The 20,858-nt window shown below is 33.4% G+C and overlaps 1 protein-coding gene across 1 annotated transcript in view; it reads left to right on the top strand.

Annotated features, from left to right (window-relative positions):
* Positions 1-165: 165 nt before the first annotated feature.
* LOC107597765 (zinc finger MIZ domain-containing protein 1-like) overlaps positions 166-20,858 on the top strand; it is a 41,847-nt gene continuing 21,154 nt past the window's right edge. Inside the window, exons 1-4 of the mRNA XM_016288946.1 lie at positions 166-268; positions 17,326-17,444; positions 17,740-17,853; positions 18,907-19,012. Coding sequence (XP_016144432.1) covers positions 17,376-17,444; positions 17,740-17,853; positions 18,907-19,012 — 289 coding nt within the window. The 5' untranslated portion in view covers positions 166-268; positions 17,326-17,375. The remainder of the gene's footprint in view (positions 269-17,325; positions 17,445-17,739; positions 17,854-18,906; positions 19,013-20,858) is intronic.

Genomic DNA, 20,858 nt, shown 5'->3' with positions numbered 1-20,858 from the left:
ACACACACACACACACACACGCACACGCACGCACGCACGCACACACACACAAACGCACACACACACACACACACACGTATATATGTTTTCCGCCAGAATCCGGGATCGTTTGAATCCTTGTCGTGTTTTCCACCCGCCCGCGCTGTGTCTGTGGAAACAGAATGAGCTGGATGTAATGTGACACTGGAGCTGGGAGATCATGAGAGAGCGCACCATACTTCAGCAGCGCCGCGGATAATAGCACTCCTCCTCCGGCGGGATTTAACCGGTAAGAGCCTTTTCAGCTGCTTCGGGATGGTTCTGTTCTGGGTTGTGGATAGTGGAAGAGTTCGTCTCCATCCTGCGGGATTCAAGCGAGATCATTGATTGATGTTTGGATGATTCAGACGATTCATTCTGCTTGCCTCGGGAGATTCTACACATGGCTACACTCATATGCATTTATTTCATTCATAAAATCCTGCATACTGTAATGCATTCGTTTAATGTTTGCGCTCGCGCTTTACATTAGTGCTCATTTTAATATCCTGCTTTTATTTACACAAATAAGTGCTTTGTTTATTTTGTCAACATTTGTTGCTGCATTCGTCAATACCATAATAGTTAGTTAGTAACGCACTATTTAAAGTGCACTATTTAAAACACTTTAAGGAAACTTTTAAAGTCATAAATGTGTTTTTGTGGGTTTAAAGTAAAAGCAGGTGTGTGTGTGTGTGTGTGTGTATGAGAATGAATGTGTGTGTGTGTGTGTGTGTGTGTGTGTGTGTGTGTTAAAATTTGATAGCGCATTAGAATGATTTCTGGAGGATCATGTGACACTGAAAATTGATGAAAATTCAGCTTTGCATCATAGAAATAAATTACATTTTACAATATATTCACATTAAAAAAAATGTTTTAATCGTAATAATATTTCACAATTTTTACTGTATTTTTGATCAAATAAATGCAGCCTTGGTGAGCAGAAGAAACTTTTTTCTTAAGTATTCCAAACATTTGACTAGTATGTGTAAATTAGTCAGGGGTAATAAATAAATACTAGTACTACAACGAACGGGAAAAATTCACATATATATGGACTACACACAAGAAAGTGCGTGATAGTATAGAAGGATCTGCAAGCTAAAGGAGACTTTGGGTTTCACGATGAGCTTTGCAGTGTAATATATTGTGATCTGAGATGTTTTGAGGGCGTTTGCGGGTCGTTAGATGTGTGTGAGGGTCCGGCTGTGTCTGTACACGTTTGATCTTCACGTCTGTGATCTTCCATCACAAATCCTGAGTGTCTGCAGACCCCTGACACTGCGTCTCCAACACAATGAAATGGAAGCGTTCCAGTGCGCTGAACACCAGTAGATCACTGCTATTACTTTCCTTCATCCTGAGAGATGATCGTCTGACAAAACGCAGTGGAGAGTAACAGAATAAACAGCCAGAGATCTGTTTCTCTGTGTGTTTCTGTAAGGGTGGAGCTGTATTCGTCTCTCAGCGATCAATGGTTGAGGTGCCAAAGCTCATAAAGTGAGGGAATGAAGCGATGGGAGGAGAAAGAAATGGGAGGAGGATGAAAGTTAGTCGCTTATGAGATCAAGACCACAAAGGCATCCTGTGATTGTTCACACTGATCTCTCTTATGATTCACGATTCAAGACGCTTTATTGTTGTGATTAAAATCAGCCACGTAGCTGAAGCTGTGTTATAATACTGATGTATAATGGAGATAGTTCTGATTGGATGAGCTGCGTTTGAAGTCGTCGTATAATAGCTGGTTACAGTTCAGTTCTGTGTTTATGCAACAGATGTGACTCTTTACTTGCATTTAGCGCTTTGGCCAGGGTTAGTTTTCTCTCTAGTGGAGCAGGAATCAGTTTGTATCTGGATCAGGCTGAGTCAGGAATATTTCAGTAGTTTATCAGTATGTGAGATCAACAAATCAGATGCTTAAATGGAAGAATATCTGGTTAGATATGAATACAGCCAAATTAAGTCAGTTTAGGGTCCCTTATAGGTCACCATAACAAAAAAAATATATATATATCTATATATATATATATATATATATATATACATACACACACACACACACAGGCTCATTGTAATGTGATCTGATTGTAGACGTTACGCGTTAATGATGTTGTTTCTCTGAAAGCTGCTGAAGCTACTGAACTACCTCTTAAACTGAACCATTTTGCTTTCATTTTTCATTTAAAAACCGAAAAATGGCTTCAGCGTTTATTTGATTGAATTTGCAGTGGTTTTTTATCTGTTGTCTCTGAATCTGAGAACTTGAGCCAAACAAATTATGCATTTTTTACTGTGTTTTGCCTTTTACTGCATCATATATTTTGATTTTATGAGATGTTTTTATTGGTATTTTTTGTATTGGCAATGCATTATGGCTGTGAGATATTGCTCAGCCCTCTTTGACACTGACAGGACAGTAATTAGATGACATGCATCTGGACGTTTCTGATATTATGATGGATTTATCTCTACATTTGCGTTCTGCTCTAAACTCTCTGGAGCAGCACAACAGGTTTGTTTAAAGCTGATGAAATACAAATGCCTGTGAATATGAGTGAAGCTTAGTTTAGAGTTTAGAGAGATTTCTTCACTATTTCCCATGAATCCTGCTGAGAAATATAACTTCCATAAAGATACATTGACTTGAGAAGCAAAATTGTAAAACATAAAATATAAATTTAAATATGAATATTATTTGTGTGTGTTTGTTAAAGTTTTCTGTACATTTTTATATATAATAAATAATATATAATAATTATTATTATTTTATTAAATTATAAAATAATAATAATTTAAAATAAATAAATAATGTAAATGATTATATATAGATATTTTTAAATGTAATTTGTTGGAAGCATAAATAACAATAATGTATGTATATATTTACTTGAAGCAAAAATGCAAAAGATAAAATATAAATGTTATTGTTTGAATGTATATATGTAAATTGAAATATATAATTATGTATAGAATGTTTTCTACATAACTTGTTGCAAGCATAAATAACACACACACACACACACACACACACACACATAAATATATAAGATTTCAGATTGTCATTTAATGAAACTGAACTGCAAAAATGACTTGCTTTGTTCTTTCACACAGATAAACATGAAAATATAAGTCATATTTAGTCATTTAAACATGGCATGTTTGATTGTAAGAGTAAAAATGGTCAAGAACATGACTGTGTTTACTCGGTCTGTGTTGAAACCGCTTTAAAAGTGCTTCTCTGGTCTGATGATCCGCTGATGGTCTGGCTCCAGGCGTCCAGCTCTAGGAACAGATGCTTCTGCCAGAAAATGCAAAGCTCTTCTTCCCTGCTGTGGGCCGCTGAGATGCTCTGGAAGATACGAGGCGTGTGGCTGCCGTGCTCATGCGCGTGCGTCTGAGGAAGCTAACGCTGCCAGATGTTGTAATTCTCGGCCTTATCTCATTTATACTAGAAAGTGAGAAAGAAAGTGGATTTTTACAGAAAACGGGAGTGTTTGCACAGACAGAAGTCGCCACCGCTGTGCTGCTGTTGTTTGTGAATGCAGTGACGCACCTAAATGTTGGTGATATTGTAGATTTGGTGCATTATTAAGTATTGTAATTGCTCATTAGTGTGTATTGGCTGTGGAATTGTACTGGCTTCCGTTGTGGCTAACCCACTCATCAGCTTTATCCAATTATCTGTTTATATAATGCAATGTCCGACGAATGTTCTGACTCATCTTACAACGAATGTTCCAAAACCCAAACGAGACCACCAGTGAAACTCTGGTTATTTATTCCTTTAATATAATCAAAAATGTAATTGCAAATTGTGTATATTATATTATATTATTATTTTATTTTATTTTATTTAGTTTACTATTTTCTATTTTAATCTATACTATTTTAAAATAGTTTGAATTTGAACATTTATATATATATATATATATATATATATATATATATATATATATATATATATCAATTATATATATATATATATATATATAATATATATGATTATTATGATTTATATTAGTATGTTTATAATTGATAGAAAGTGTATCAATTATTATAAAAGTACAAGTATAGTGATTATATGAGAATTCCAAACAATGTTAAATTAGTTTTAGAATTAGAATGACTTGCCTCACTGCAGGACACTGCTTTATTATATTATTAAAAATGTAAAAATAACTATAATTAGTGAGTGTGTGTGGGTGTTAGTGAGTGTGAGTGTGTGTTTAAGGTGTTATTCTACTTAAAGAAATCAATTGCACTGCAGCTCGTACCTTCCTCTCTGTGTTTTTATGGCCTGTTTGCAGTTCTGACTGCATTGATTTTTTTTTCCTCCCTCTTTCTTGCTTCAGGCTCAGAGGAGTGTGTGATGAATGGCTGGAGGTATCAGAGAGATCTGGAATCAGAGAGAGAAAGAGAGAGACTTTACCTTCCCATTACGCTCTAATGCATCACCTCCACACGCACACACACACGCGCGCGCGGCTCTCTTTAGGTCTGTTGGGAGGGATAGATGTGGGAATGATAGCTAGAGGAGGTGTTGTAAATTCAGAGCTGTAAGCTGTGACAGTCCCAGATACAAACTCTCTCCCTGTAGGAACAGAAACGCTTCGGCAGCTCTTTCATATGGGATGCCCGTTACGCTGTGTAACCAGCAGTGACACAACAAGCTTACAATGAAGTCATTTGTCCTTCCAGACTAAAAGTGATGTTATGATGTTTTGCACTGTGGATTGTCTCTACAGTTGTGTGCATTTTGGCACATAAACTTTGACATTTAAGGGTGTGTGTGTGTGTGTGTGCAGCTAATTCTATACATAGTTAGATAAATAAATTTCTTATTCATATATATATATATATATATATAGTATATATAATATGTTGAACGTTTATGCATTTAGCAGAAATGTTTCATATACATTTTATATTAAATATTTATATTTAAATTAAATACATTTAAGTGTATTCGTTTTCATTTAAATATAAATATTAAATAATAATATAATTATAAAATATATACAAATATTATTGTATATAATATATAATTACTATGTATATTAATAAATATATATTATATAGAGTGTATACAGATAAATATGTAAAAATAAACGATTTCTATACTTGAATTTATATATATATATGTATATCTATATATATATATATATATATGTGTATATATATATGTATATATTAAAATATACATATTTTTTTTATATATTTATATATGAATTTTTTATATATTTATATAATACATGTATGTACAAATATTTACATATTTACTTGTAAATAAATATATTAATATATTTATGCATTTAGCAAAAATTTTCAATATAATATTTATTTATAAATAAATGTTTAAATATTTAGATTTACATTAAATACATTTAAATACATTTTTTATTTTATATATATATATAATTACAGTAATTATGTTATAGATAGATAAATAAATAGAAATAAACAGTTTATATAATTATATAATATTATTATCATCATCATGTAAATATATTTAAATATAAAATATAAATATTCATATTTACATATATAACATTAAAAATATATATTATTTTTTACGAAATCATGTACAATCAAGAGTCATGCATCACCCTGAAAACCCATCTGACTGCACATGATCTACTTATTTCACGACGGGTTGTTGCAGTCTGAGATGTGGCTCACATCCGAGCGTTAGTCAGAGACTCAGAGTGAGGGATCTGAATAAATCAGCAGTGATGTGTGAGGGTGAGCAGAGGGTCCGACCACAGAGAACGGCTGTCCTTAAACGCTGCCGCACACGCAAAATAACAGCCAGACACCGGCTCACATCCAGCGTCTCCTGCTGGAAAATCACTCTCGCCCAGATGAATTCAGCCCTGATTTTCATCTGATGGACGGGGTGTTTGTTTGGACGTGTAAGAACTGATCTGCTCCATCTGCTTCTTTTCTCTGTCCGTTAATGGCTCACTGTTCAGATTAATAAATCACTTACTGTAATGTTTCATAATGATGATTTTGCTTTTGTTATGAAACCTAGTGTGCTGCCTACTTAGGCTCCCGACTCAGATGCGTCATTTGGACCATATTCAATTTACATCATTACATGTCTCTTTATGGAGAAGTCAACCCCGTAATATAGCATGAATATGCACTGAATTCCAATTTAATTTCACTGAATTCAAAACTTGATTAAACTTCACAATACTGAGTACAATACAAAGCCAATGGACTACAGACACATCTAAGCAAATAGTGTCTAAATAAAGTGCATGTAGCCAGTGTAACTAAAAAAGTGCATTGCGGCTGTAACTAATTACTTGTGTTTTCTTTCAGGTCAGATGAGCAACTGATGGTTTCGTAGCATCTTCCTGTTCGGTCCTGTGGACGCAGAACATACGCAGGTAAAAATTCAGCCGTCTTGGGTCAGATTAAATAAATGAATAAATAAATAAATATTTTTCTAATTAGGCATAGATAGATAAATAGAAAAAAAAACAATTTAGATAGTTTATATATATGTATATTTTTAAATGTTTATATATGTGTGTGTATAATTATTAACATTTAAATATAAATAAATATATTAAACATTTATGCAGTTAGCAGAGATTTAATAGTTTAATAAATGTATTTATATATAAATATGTAAATATTTATATTTAAATTTAAAATGTAATTATATGCTTTTTAAAGTCTAAATCATTTTAATATAATTAAGTAACTATAAATATATACATATTTAAATATATAAGTTTACATATTTAGATTTAAATATTATTTACGGCATCATTTACAATCAGGAGTTTCGCCCTGAAAAGGTTTATTTTGTGATCAAGACAATCTGCAAAAGACAGTTTCATGACTGCTTGCCAGATAAATAACTAAATGGATTTGAAATACATACGCAGATAGAAATTCAGCCGTCTTGGGTTAGATCGCCCTAAAAATGATGTTTTCTCAGAGAAGGCATTTAGTTCTCAAAGTCTGCATGAGAAAACACTATAAAGGTGTAAACACACCTTTGTTTTAGCCGAATAGAAGTCAGAACATGTTTGTTCCAAATACTTCACGATGGTGCAAACGTAAAACTCGTAAGACTCATTTGTTATCAAAGTCTGGTTGTTCACCTGAGTGATTTGAGACTAACTAGCATAGAAACACCCACTTCAGAAAATGATGTGAAGTATTACTAAACAATGTAAAACCATCTATCAGCTGTAGTTTTTAGTTTTATAACAATGTAAAAAATCCGGAAAATCTATAAACATCAAATGCAACTGAGTCATGCGCATATATTGCAACACATGGATGTGTGTGTTTGTTTGTGTGTTGACACATGACTCTGGTGATGTATAATAGACTGTGTGTGTGTGTGTGTGTGTGTGTGTGTGTGTGTGTGTGTGTGTGTGTGTGTGTGTGTGTGTGTGTGTGTGTGTGTGTGAGAGCGGCGCTCAACAAAGAGGCACATTTGTGCATGTGTGCAGCTAATTCTATACATAGTTAGATAAATAAATTTCTTATTCATATATATATATATATATATATAGTATATATAATATGTTGAACGTTTATGCATTTAGCAGAAATGTTTCATATACATTTTATATTAAATATTTATATTTAAATTAAATACATTTAAGTGTATTCGTTTTCATTTAAATATAAATATTAAATAATAATATAATTATAAAATATATACAAATATTATTGTATATAATATATAATTACTATGTATATTAATAAATATATATTATATAGAGTGTATACAGATAAATATGTAAAAATAAACGATTTCTATACTTGAATTTATATATATATATGTATATCTATATATATATATATATATATGTGTATATATATATGTATATATTAAAATATACATATTTTTTTTATATATTTATATATGAATTTTTTATATATTTATATAATACATGTATGTACAAATATTTACATATTTACTTGTAAATAAATATATTAATATATTTATGCATTTAGCAAAAATTTTCAATATAATATTTATTTATAAATAAATGTTTAAATATTTAGATTTACTTTTATATATTTATATAATACATGTATGTACAAATATTTACATATTTACTTGTAAATAAATATATTAATATATTTATGCATTTAGCAAAAATTTTCAATATAATATTTATTTATAAATAAATGTTTAAATATTTAGATTTACATTAAATACATTTAAATACATTTTTTTATTTAAATAGAATATATATATATATAATTACAGTAATTATGTTATAGATAGATAAATAAATAGAAATAAACAGTTTATATAATACATATATATTATTATCATCATCATGTAAATATATTTAAATATAAAATATAAATATTCATATTTACATATATAACATTAAAAATATATATTATTTTTTACGAAATCATGTACAATCAAGAGTCATGCATCACCCTGAAAACCCATCTGACTGCACATGATCTACTTATTTCACGACGGGTTGTTGCAGTCTGAGATGTGGCTCACATCCGAGCGTTAGTCAGAGACTCAGAGTGAGGGATCTGAATAAATCAGCAGTGATGTGTGAGGGTGAGCAGAGGGTCCGACCACAGAGAACGGCTGTCCTTAAACGCTGCCGCACACGCAAAATAACAGCCAGACACCGGCTCACATCCAGCGTCTCCTGCTGGAAAATCACTCTCGCCCAGATGAATTCAGCCCTGATTTTCATCTGATGGACGGGGTGTTTGTTTGGACGTGTAAGAACTGATCTGCTCCATCTGCTTCTTTTCTCTGTCCGTTAATGGCTCACTGTTCAGATTAATAAATCACTTACTGTAATGTTTCATAATGATGATTTTGCTTTTGTTATGAAACCTAGTGTGCTGCCTACTTAGGCTCCCGACTCAGATGCGTCATTTGGACCATATTCAATTTACATCATTACATGTCTCTTTATGGAGAAGTCAACCCCGTAATATAGCATGAATATGCACTGAATTCCAATTTAATTTCACTGAATTCAAAACTTGATTAAACTTCATAATACTGAGTACAATACAAAGCCAATGGACTACAGACACATCTAAGCAAATAGCGTCTAAATAAAGTGCATGTAGCCAGTGTAACTAAAAAAGTGCATTGCGGCTGTAACTAATTACTTGTGTTTTCTTTCAGGTCAGATGAGCAACTGATGGTTTCGTAGCATCTTCCTGTTCGGTCCTGTGGACGCAGAACATACGCAGGTAAAAATTCAGCCGTCTTGGGTCAGATTAAATAAATGAATAAATAAATAAATATTTTTCTAATTAGGCATAGATAGATAAATAGAAAAAAAAACAATTTAGATAGTTTATATATATGTATATTTTTAAATGTTTATATATGTGTGTGTATAATTATTAACATTTAAATATAAATAAATATATTAAACATTTATGCAGTTAGCAGAGATTTAATAGTTTAATAAATGTATTTATATATAAATATGTAAATATTTATATTTAAATTTAAAATGTAATTATATGCTTTTTAAAGTCTAAATCATTTTAATATAATTAAGTAACTATAAATATATACATATTTAAATATATAAGTTTACATATTTAGATTTAAATATTATTTACGGCATCATTTACAATCAGGAGTTTCGCCCTGAAAAGGTTTATTTTGTGATCAAGACAATCTGCAAAAGACAGTTTCATGACTGCTTGCCAGATAAATAACTAAATGGATTTGAAATACATACGCAGATAGAAATTCAGCCGTCTTGGGTTAGATCGCCCTAAAAATGATGTTTTCTCAGAGAAGGCATTTAGTTCTCAAAGTCTGCATGAGAAAACACTATAAAGGTGTAAACACACCTTTGTTTTAGCCGAATAGAAGTCAGAACATGTTTGTTCCAAATACTTCACGATGGTGCAAACGTAAAACTCGTAAGACTCATTTGTTATCAAAGTCTGGTTGTTCACCTGAGTGATTTGAGACTAACTAGCATAGAAACACCCACTTCAGAAAATGATGTGAAGTATTACTAAACAATGTAAAACCATCTATCAGCTGTAGTTTTTAGTTTTATAACAATGTAAAAAATCCGGAAAATCTATAAACATCAAATGCAACTGAGTCATGCGCATATATTGCAACACATGGATGTGTGTGTTTGTTTGTGTGTTGACACATGACTCTGGTGATGTATAATAGACTGTGTGTGTGTGTGTGTGTGTGTGTGTGTGTGTGTGTGTGTGTGTGTGTGTGTGTGTGTGTGTGTGTGTGTGTGTGTGTGAGAGAGGCGCTCAGAACAGAGCCGTATTGTTGAGCATGTGAACACTGACTATTGTGAGCAGAAGTGACAACCGTCTTTATCTCTGCGTTATGAAGTTGTTTATATTAACGTCAGCATGAAATCAGAATGAACTATTCCTGGTCTTGTAAAGAAAAAAATCGAACTGTAGTAATTTGTTCAACTTTCCATTTTCAGCTCTCTTGTTTTGACATTTTTCCATGGAGAAAATAAATTGCTGACCTACATTTGTTGAATATCCTGTTTCACTCTGAAATACAGGCTTTCTGCGGGTCTTCAAAGTAATAATTCATTTGCCTTTCCACAAATTAAGACTAAAGGTCTTAAATCAAAGCAGAAGGTCTTAAATTCCCAAAGTCATGGCATTAAATGTTGCATGCACTGCAAAAAAATATATTATAATAATATCTTCCTCAGTATTTTTGACTTATTTTCCAATACAAATAGGCAATCTAAACATCCTTGAATCAAGATACTGTACATTTGCATGCTGATGCAAAATGAACATATGAAGTCTTATTTTCTGAGAGTCAGTTTATGCTTAAAACAAGAACAAATATCTATCAAACTGGATCTCCCTTTGAATTTAGTTGATTTTTGACTGATATTTTTTCATGTTTTCATCATAAGCTCACTTCATTTAGATCAATTTCTCAGAAAACAAGACTTCTTATCTTATGTCATTTTGCTTCTCAAGTAAGTGATCTTAAGATATTTGCACTGGAAAACAAGACAAAAATACTAAAGAAGAGCATCAGAAGGCACAGTAAACGTTATTTCTGTATTCTAGTTGTTGGAAGCAGGGCTATTTTTTGTAATATGAATTAAAAAGTAATGGAGATTTATTGGAAGTTGTATTTTCAGACTTTACAAGACATTTACTTTTAGAGACCATATTGACGTATTGTGTTCCATTCCATTTATTCCTTACATTTCCTTTATTTGGTCTTAAAAAGCCTTAAACTGACCATAAAGCCTGCAGAAACCTTGGAATTATGTCAGAATATAGACCTAATAAGCAGTGCATTTTTATCTCGTCCGCCAAATTATTTGCATTGTCAAGACATCATCACATCCAACCGCAGGAGAGAGAAAATAAAAGATCTGAAATATGATCTTAAAGATGGTTTTCTCTGTTACGTTCCCAAAAAAGTGAAAGCACAAAAACATTAGTCGATGTAAGATGAGCGGGCCGTGTTAATGTCATGGTCTTCCTGTGCAGCCAGCAGCCGAACACACAGCAGTTGAGGGTTCAGATGTCCGTGTTCCTCCCTGTGCACCAGTTCCTGTCTGAGCCTGTAAAACTCTCTCTCTTCCTCTGACAGGAAAGGCCTCATTTCCGGAGGCTGATCTGAATCAGTGCCACAGAGGACAACGTTCAGTTATGAGTGCTTTCAGACACACTACTGAATGAGTATGTCAGAGCACACTTACTAAACACTGCTGCGACGGTAGTGTGATTCACAGACACATTCAGCCTCACAAAAACGTGAGTGAACGGGACGGGACAACCTTGGTAATGCCATAGTTTATTAGATATGGGTGCCTTCCCATGGTATATGAATATGGAAATCATTAAGTATTTATCACATAAATCGCCAGTGTGATGGTGTATGAATATGATAATCGTCCAGTGCGATGGTGTATGAATATGATAATCGTCCAGTGCGATGGTGTATGAATATGATAATCGTCCAGGGTGATGGTGTATGAATATGATAATCGTCCAGTGCGATGGTGTATGAATATGATAATCGTCCAGGGTGATGGTGTATGAATATGATAATCGTCCAGTGTGATGGTGTATGAATATGATAATCGTCCAGTGCGATGGTGTATGAATATGATAATCGTCCAGTGCGATGGTGTATGAATATGATAATCGTCCAGTGTGATGGTGTATGAATATGATAATCGTCCAGTATGATGGTGTATGAATATATTAATAATTTAGTATGAAAGTATAAGGATATGCTAATCATTAGTATAATGGAATATGAATATGATAATCATTCTGTATGTATTTTTTAGTTCTGCAGAAATCCATATACAGAGGTTTATTTGTTATCTCTATTTGTCATCTTTATATTTTTAGCCGTGTTTTTTAGTTTCATGTTTTACTGTCAGTGACTCTTTCTGGTTGAATGTGATGATTGTAAACGTCCCATATTGTCAAAACGGAAATTTCCTGGCTTTTTTCATTATAACTGATATCTGAAGGCTATGTAACTACCATATAAGTTTCAAAATCCACAGACAAATGCAGCCTGCATAAAGTAGTTGTGCCTTTTCACAAGCCATTGTGACTTCCTTAAAAAGGTGGCGTCAGAACTACACAGTCACCGCCTTCAGTCACCACCCCGAGCACTGCTCATCGTCCCACCCTCCTTTTGCCAAACGCCCAGACAACAGCGCGCCCATGCCATTGCTGAGCAACAACAACACGGAAACATGTCAAGAAAACGCTGATCAGTCGATGGATGTCAGGAAACTACATCATTGCACAGGCTTCCGAACTAGGGTTGGGCAGATAGACGATGCCATCGTCCATCGCCGATGGCTGATAGACTTCACGATGTTGAGCCGGCATCGCGATCAAGTGAAATTTTGCCACATAAACAAAATTATGTGGCAAACATATAACAGGCAATATGTAATGTCCGCAACCCGTAAGTAAACTTCTCACACATTTTATGTTACATTATGGAGCCAGCATAATCTGAAATTATATATGTAAATGGTTATGCAACGCTAACATGATGCTAACGTGTTGCTAACTTGATGCTGACGTGTTGTATCAGTAGGAAAGCAATAGTTACGTAGATTACTGCATTCGGTTTTTGAAAAAAAAAATGTATTACCATTCTGAAACATCCTGTTGTAAGTGCATTTGACGAGGTGGTTGGTTGTCGCCTGTCGTCGCCTATTCGGGGTCTGAGTCCGGCTCAAACATGTAAGGCCGGAAAACATTTCCCTCAGCAGTGGCCATCATTACAGGTGTTTCTATTTACAGGTGTTTTGATTTTTCTATTTGCCATAGCAGGCTACAGCAGACATGACCCTAGTTACCTGTGGTTGGCCTGGCCGTGCGTCACTCAGAAAACAACAGGCAAATCAGAAGAGAGGCTCATGAATATTAATTAGACAGGCCAAAATCGACCTGTTCAAAGCACAGCTTCTGAGAAAGGAGCTGTAAAAATTTTGATGGTTTTTGGTACATATACCACAAATATATATTCTTAAGGTCATCAAAACCTAAAATAAAACTCCAGAAAGATATATAATATGTGACCTTTAATCCCGCATGTGTGTTCACTCAGACGTCTGGAGCTTTAGTGTGCGTCCCGTCTGACGTGTCATCTTGTTACGCAGTGATGTAATACAAACTAACGAGAGTCGTGTGATTGTGGAGAGTTACTGACGTTCACTGAACAGCAGGAAACACTCCCTCTGCTTCTCGACATGTTTCCCATCATCCTTTAGTCTATTCCAGGGATGTTTTAGTGTGTGTGTGTGCTGCAGCCCGCAGTCTGATCCCGCATGTTTGCCAAACTCCTGCTGGTGCATTCTGGGATGCTCCAGTCTGGCTGTCTGCAGTGGCACATATACTGTTCATTTACACTATAAATATCACTCAGCGTCTGAGACGGATGATGTAAACGGGACGCCCTGCTGTAATATCATGTGATTATGGAATTGGCTCTCATATTCTGACCTGATTTCAGATCAGCAGAAATGCTTCCTGCTCAAACAAACACACATTTATTTATGCATTTATGTACTTCTTTATTTATATTAAGATAACATGCAAACTAAAGTACAACAGGAGAAATTACATCTCTAGAGAGGAACATTTTGCTAAATACTGTTATTAATATATTACATATTTATTATATTTTTACATTTATTTTAATGATTGATACACTATTGTAGTTATTGTTGATACTTTGCATTAGATATTTTTTTATTTCACTTTAATTTTAGTAATGCTGTTTTGTGTTTTTGTCATTTTTATAATTTTCTGATTTTTTGAATGTCTATATAGTTTTTATTTATTTAATTTTAGTTATGTTATTACTTCAAGTTAAATGAAATTTAAATTAGAATAATAATAAAAAATTAAATTAAATAAGTAAGGTTTATATATATATATAAAATTAAATTTCCCGTTTATTTCAAGTAACAATTTTTATGGCTGTAATTTTAGTTAACTATAATTACTGATTTTGCTTGACCTGTTGTCTTCATTGTTTAATGTATGTGTGAATAAATCTGTCATGTAAACAAGTTTTTATTACGCCCACCGTTTAAATGTTGTTATATGCAATTTAAATGTTTGTATACCACTCAGTTTTTATTTGAGTGTTGATTAGTAAATACATCTAATTAATGAATTGATTATTAAAAAATATTTGTTTTCAATTTGGGTTTTTGTCTAAATGAAATCTTTTGTTTTGGTCCCATATTGTCAAAACGGAAATTTCCTGGCTTTTTTCATTATAACTGATATCTGAAGGCTATGTAACTACCATATAAGTTTCAAAATCCACAGACAAATGCAGCCTGCATAAAGTAGTTGTGCCTTTTCACAAGCCATTGTGACTTCCTTAAAAAGGTGGCGTCAGAACTACACAGTCACCGCCTTCAGTCACCACCCCGAGCACTGCTCATCGTCCCACCCTCCTTTTGCCAAACGCCCAGACAACAGCGCGCCCATGCCATTGCTGAGCAACAACAACACGGAAACATGTCAAGAAAACGCTGATCAGTCGATGGATGTCAGGAAACTACATCATTGCACAGGCTTCCGAACTAGGGTTGGGCAGATAGACGATGCCATCGTCCATCGCCGATGGCTGATAGACTTCACGATGTTGAGCCGGCATCGCGATCAAGTGAAATTTTGCCACATAAACAAAATTATGTGGCAAACATATAACAGGCAATATGTAATGTCCGCAACCCGTAAGTAAACTTCTCACACATTTTATGTTACATTATGGAGCCAGCATAATCTGAAATTATATATGTAAATGGTTATGCAACGCTAACATGATGCTAACGTGTTGCTAACTTGATGCTGACGTGTTGTATCAGTAGGAAAGCAATAGTTACGTAGATTACTGCATTCGGTTTTTGAAAAAAAAAATGTATTACCATTCTGAAACATCCTGTTGTAAGTGCATTTGACGAGGTGGTTGGTTGTCGCCTGTCGTCGCCTATTCGGGGTCTGAGTCCGGCTCAAACATGTAAGGCCGGAAAACATTTCCCTCAGCAGTGGCCATCATTACAGGTGTTTCTATTTACAGGTGTTTTGATTTTTCTATTTGCCATAGCAGGCTACAGCAGACATGACCCTAGTTACCTGTGGTTGGCCTGGCCGTGCGTCACTCAGAAAACAACAGGCAAATCAGAAGAGAGGCTCATGAATATTAATTAGACAGGCCAAAATCGACCTGTTCAAAGCACAGCTTCTGAGAAAGGAGCTGTAAAAATTTTGATGGTTTTTGGTACATATACCACAAATATATATTCTTAAGGTCATCAAAACCTAAAATAAAACTCCAGAAAGATATATAATATGTGACCTTTAATCCCGCATGTGTGTTCACTCAGACGTCTGGAGCTTTAGTGTGCGTCCCGTCTGACGTGTCATCTTGTTACGCAGTGATGTAATACAAACTAACGAGAGTCGTGTGATTGTGGAGAGTTACTGACGTTCACTGAACAGCAGGAAACACTCCCTCTGCTTCTCGACATGTTTCCCATCATCCTTTAGTCTATTCCAGGGATGTTTTAGTGTGTGTGTGTGCTGCAGCCCGCAGTCTGATCCCGCATGTTTGCCAAACTCCTGCTGGTGCATTCTGGGATGCTCCAGTCTGGCTGTCTGCAGTGGCACATATACTGTTCATTTACACTATAAATATCACTCAGCGTCTGAGACGGATGATGTAAACGGGACGCCCTGCTGTAATATCATGTGATTATGGAATTGGCTCTCATATTCTGACCTGATTTCAGATCAGCAGAAATGCTTCCTGCTCAAACAAACACACATTTATTTATGCATTTATGTACTTCTTTATTTATATTAAGATAACATGCAAACTAAAGTACAACAGGAGAAATTACATCTCTAGAGAGGAACATTTTGCTAAATACTGTTATTAATATATTACATATTTATTATATTTTTACATTTATTTTAATGATTGATACACTATTGTAGTTATTGTTGATACTTTGCATTAGATATTTTTTTATTTCACTTTAATTTTAGTAATGCTGTTTTGTGTTTTTGTCATTTTTATAATTTTCTGATTTTTTGAATGTCTATATAGTTTTTATTTATTTAATTTTAGTTATGTTATTACTTCAAGTTAAATGAAATTTAAATTAGAATAATAATAAAAAATTAAATTAAATAAGTAAGGTTTATATATATATATAAAATTAAATTTCCCGTTTATTTCAAGTAACAATTTTTATGGCTGTAATTTTAGTTAACTATAATTACTGATTTTGCTTGACCTGTTGTCTTCATTGTTTAATGTATGTGTGAATAAATCTGTCATGTAAACAAGTTTTTATTACGCCCACCGTTTAAATGTTGTTATATGCAATTTAAATGTTTGTATACCACTCAGTTTTTATTTGAGTGTTGATTAGTAAATACATCTAATTAATGAATTGATTATTAAAAAATATTTGTTTTCAATTTGGGTTTTTGTCTAAATGAAATCTTTTGTTTTGGTTTCGGTGTTTCAGTAAAAAATCTTTTCAGTGCATCACTATTTTTTATACAAATATTTCAAGAAATTGTGGTTGTTGTGAGGTGGTCGCTTAGGCTGACCTAGTTGGTTGCTAGGTGCTTTCTTCCTGTCTGGCATGAAAAGTGTCTCTGTGATCTTCTGATTTCTGTGTGTCTAAGCAATTTCTGTTTTATGGTCCAGCAGGTGAAAATGGTGCATCCGATCACTGAATCTGGCAGTGTGTCTAAATGCTGTGTGTTTTATAGGGTCTGAGTGTTGGATGGCCAGGCGATAGGGTCAGAGACGCTCCTGCAGGATGAATTCTCTCCCGTCTATGGACAGACACATCCAGCAAACCAGCGACCGCCTCCACTGCATCAAACAGGTGAGAGAAACATCTCTACAGACCCGAGACAACCAGTCTCCAGTTAAATAATGTTGCCACTGTCTCCTGAATGTTTTAATGGATTTATAAGCTGTGACGCCCCCTACAGGACACCTGAACACTTCACACAACTATTAGACTGATTGTAGATTAGGGCCTTTTCGTTAGGGCCTTTCACACATTCAAACCTCAAATCCATAAACTCACATAAACTAAATACGTCATGAGAGTATAAATGAAGTGGTTCATCATATGAACTTTATGTTTATGTTTGCGTGTGATTTTCTTTTCTCAGCACCTGCAGAATCCAGCAAACTTCCAGACGGCGGCGACAGAGCTGTTGGACTGGTGTGGAGATCCACGAGCGTTTCAGCGGCCCTTTGAGCAAAGCCTGATGGGATGCCTAACGGTGAGGTCAAATCAATCCGTTTCAGTCCCTTAACCAATCAGCAGTCAGCATTCATCTGCTGTTAGTAATGAGAACAATCGGCCGCACCGACTCAAATAATTACCTTAAATATTGCCATCTGTTTCCACTCACATATTCTATATTATATTATATTTTTACAGGTTTATTATACTATATTAAAATTTTATTCATTTTATTATTTTTTTATTCTGTTCTGCTCTGTTCTATTGTGCTTTAATCTATACAATTTTTTTTCTTTTATTCTACTTCAGTGTATTCTTTTTTTTTTATTGAAATCATTTCTATTGTACTCTTCTATTCCATTGTGCTTGTATTGATTCTGTTCTAATTTATTCTATACATATTGTGCTTTAATCTATACCATTTTATTCTCTTCTCTTCTGTTCTGCTCGAATTTGTTTTTGAATTCTACTCTTCTGTTCTATTGTGCTTTAATTTATTGTATTTTATCTCATTCTGTTCTGCTGTCTACTATTGTGCTTTAATTTATTATTTTTTCTCTTCTATTCTGCATCACATTTATTCTATTCATTTAATTTTATTCTGCTCTCTGTGCTACAATTTTTTTCTATTAATTTTTAAAAAATGGTTCTGCTCTGTTATATTGTAATCTGTTTAATTCTACTTTTCTGCTTTCATTTATTCTGTTCAGTTCAGTTGTATTTTACGTTTCTACAGCAGAGAAAGAGCAGAAACTCCTTGCTCTCGCGTGCAGACCTGAGCTGCATTTAAGGAGAATGTGGAATGAGGGCTAAACCAAACCTCGCTCAGATGTTTAATTAGGCGCTTTAGACACACATGATGTGTGTTAAACTGTAATTAAGACGCAGATATGAACGTCTGTGCTTCAGGCCTCAGGGTGTGGTGCTGTTTAACGTGGGCCGACCTGACGAGGGTTTGCAGAGATTTTATTCCCAGAAACCCCAAAACCACAACCACTCAGTGAAATGTAACTATGACAAAGCATGTATGCATGCATGAATGCTGAGATTTCAGTGGTGTTTGAATATTATTTGTGTGTCTGTGTGTCAGGTGGCGAGTCGTGTCGCAGGTCAGCAGGGTTTTGACATGGATCTGGGGTATCGGCTGCTGGCCGTTTGTGCTGCAAACAGGGACAAATTCACCCCTAAATCAGCAGGTGAGACCCCACCGTCCTCTACGAGTGCCTCGGCACCCTTTTTGAGGCTTATTTAACTGCAAAGCGTGACATTAGAGTCCATATGAGCTGAAATGGTGCTTTTGGACCTGCTGCTCAACTGGGAGAAACTAAGCAGAACGAGGACATAACTAACTAGTTTACTACATCAGTTCCTCACAAAGAAGCACAGCACATCATGCTCTGTTTTTGAGTCTTATAGTTTTGAGAACATGTTTTAACTTCCATCATTTAAGTGTCATTTAAGACAGTCTTTATCAGTGTTATTTTAACATCTTTGAGATACTCTTATGGTTTTTATTAATAGTTTAAATCAGTTTTAATTTTACAATTTTTATTTTAAATAAATTGTTTAAAAAAAAGTAACATTAACAAATAGAAATGAAAGAATTAATGTTTTAGTAATTTTGTTGTTATTGTCATTTTTAGTTAGTTTCTTATATTTGTCTATACAGTTTTTATTCATTTTTATTTTAACTTTTTATTTAAAATGAAAAATTACATTTTAAATAAAAAGTTAAAATAAAAAACTGTATAGACAAATATACAAACTAACTCAAAATGGAAAAAAAACACAACAAAATTATTATTTTTTATATATTTTTCATTTTTTATTTAAAAAATAAATTACATTTTAACTTTTATTTTATTTGAACTAAATTAAAATAATTAAACAACTTGCTGAAAGTAGGTGAAATATTGTTTTATATATATTTTATTTAATTCAGATAATTTTGTTTTCATTTCAAGTCACAAATAATTTTTTAATGGTTTCAATTTTATTTTTAGCTTTCGTTACCTATATAACCCTATGCCATCAAGAGCTTTGGTGTAACACTTCATATGTAATTCATAAAATTCAGTGTAATTAATTCATACATATTATGTTTGTAAATAAGTTCTGAGAAAATAAATTAGTATGATATGCCTATGTATGATATACTAAGGTATTCGACAACTGATTTTGCGTCACATTGCAGTTCTTCATGGGCGCTTAAGTGTAGACAGAATTGTTGATTAAAATTAAGCATCTATAATAATCATCTATAATTCAACATCTAGTTTTGTGTTTGGAGTTGTTTTGAAATATTTAATGAGTACTTTATCTCGTTGTGTTGATAGAAACAGGTATCCAACAATTTGTGGGTCACTTCAGCTAATTAATTCAAAATGTTAAATCTATAAGGTAAAATATGAATATCGTAATTCATATACGAGAAATGCCATGCATTTCATGCACATATCTGAGATTTAATTTTTAAATCAGAGTTTTGAATCGATTCTTTGAAGCAAACAGTTTGAACTGATTTACGGAAGCGAATTGAACAAGTCTAATTGCAAAACTACTTCTAATGTAATAACTTAATAAAAAGCGCATGAAAGTAACTGTGAAATTCATGTTTCGTTTTTTTCACAATAAAATCATTGTGAATATTGAATATAACCCAAAACTACTGTTAATTATAAGTATTATTAAAATGTATATAAATGAATAAATACATATACTCTATATCTGGTAAGTTGTCATGAAATGAGCAGATAATGTACACTAAATTATCACAAAATAAACCCTTTAAAAGTTACACTCGACATTTGATTGTACATGATTCCATAAATGATAAATCATATTAAAATTAAATTTAACAAATTAAAAATAAGCAAAGACGGAACCAAAGCATGCACATCAACGGCAAAAAAATGCTAAAAAATGGGTGCTCGACTAAGAAAACAATAAAAAACAAACAAAAGTTGGCACACCATAGGCTCCAAAAATGCAAAACAATTTTATTTAACAAAAAAAATTGACGAAAAAAATTAATATATATAT

This window comes from Sinocyclocheilus grahami, unplaced genomic scaffold (genome assembly GCF_001515645.1).
Source record: "Sinocyclocheilus grahami isolate Dianchi unplaced genomic scaffold, SAMN03320097.WGS_v1.1 scaffold236.1, whole genome shotgun sequence".
NCBI lineage: Eukaryota > Metazoa > Chordata > Actinopteri > Cypriniformes > Cyprinidae > Sinocyclocheilus > Sinocyclocheilus grahami.
This window is presented reverse-complemented; position numbering and strand designations above follow the sequence as displayed.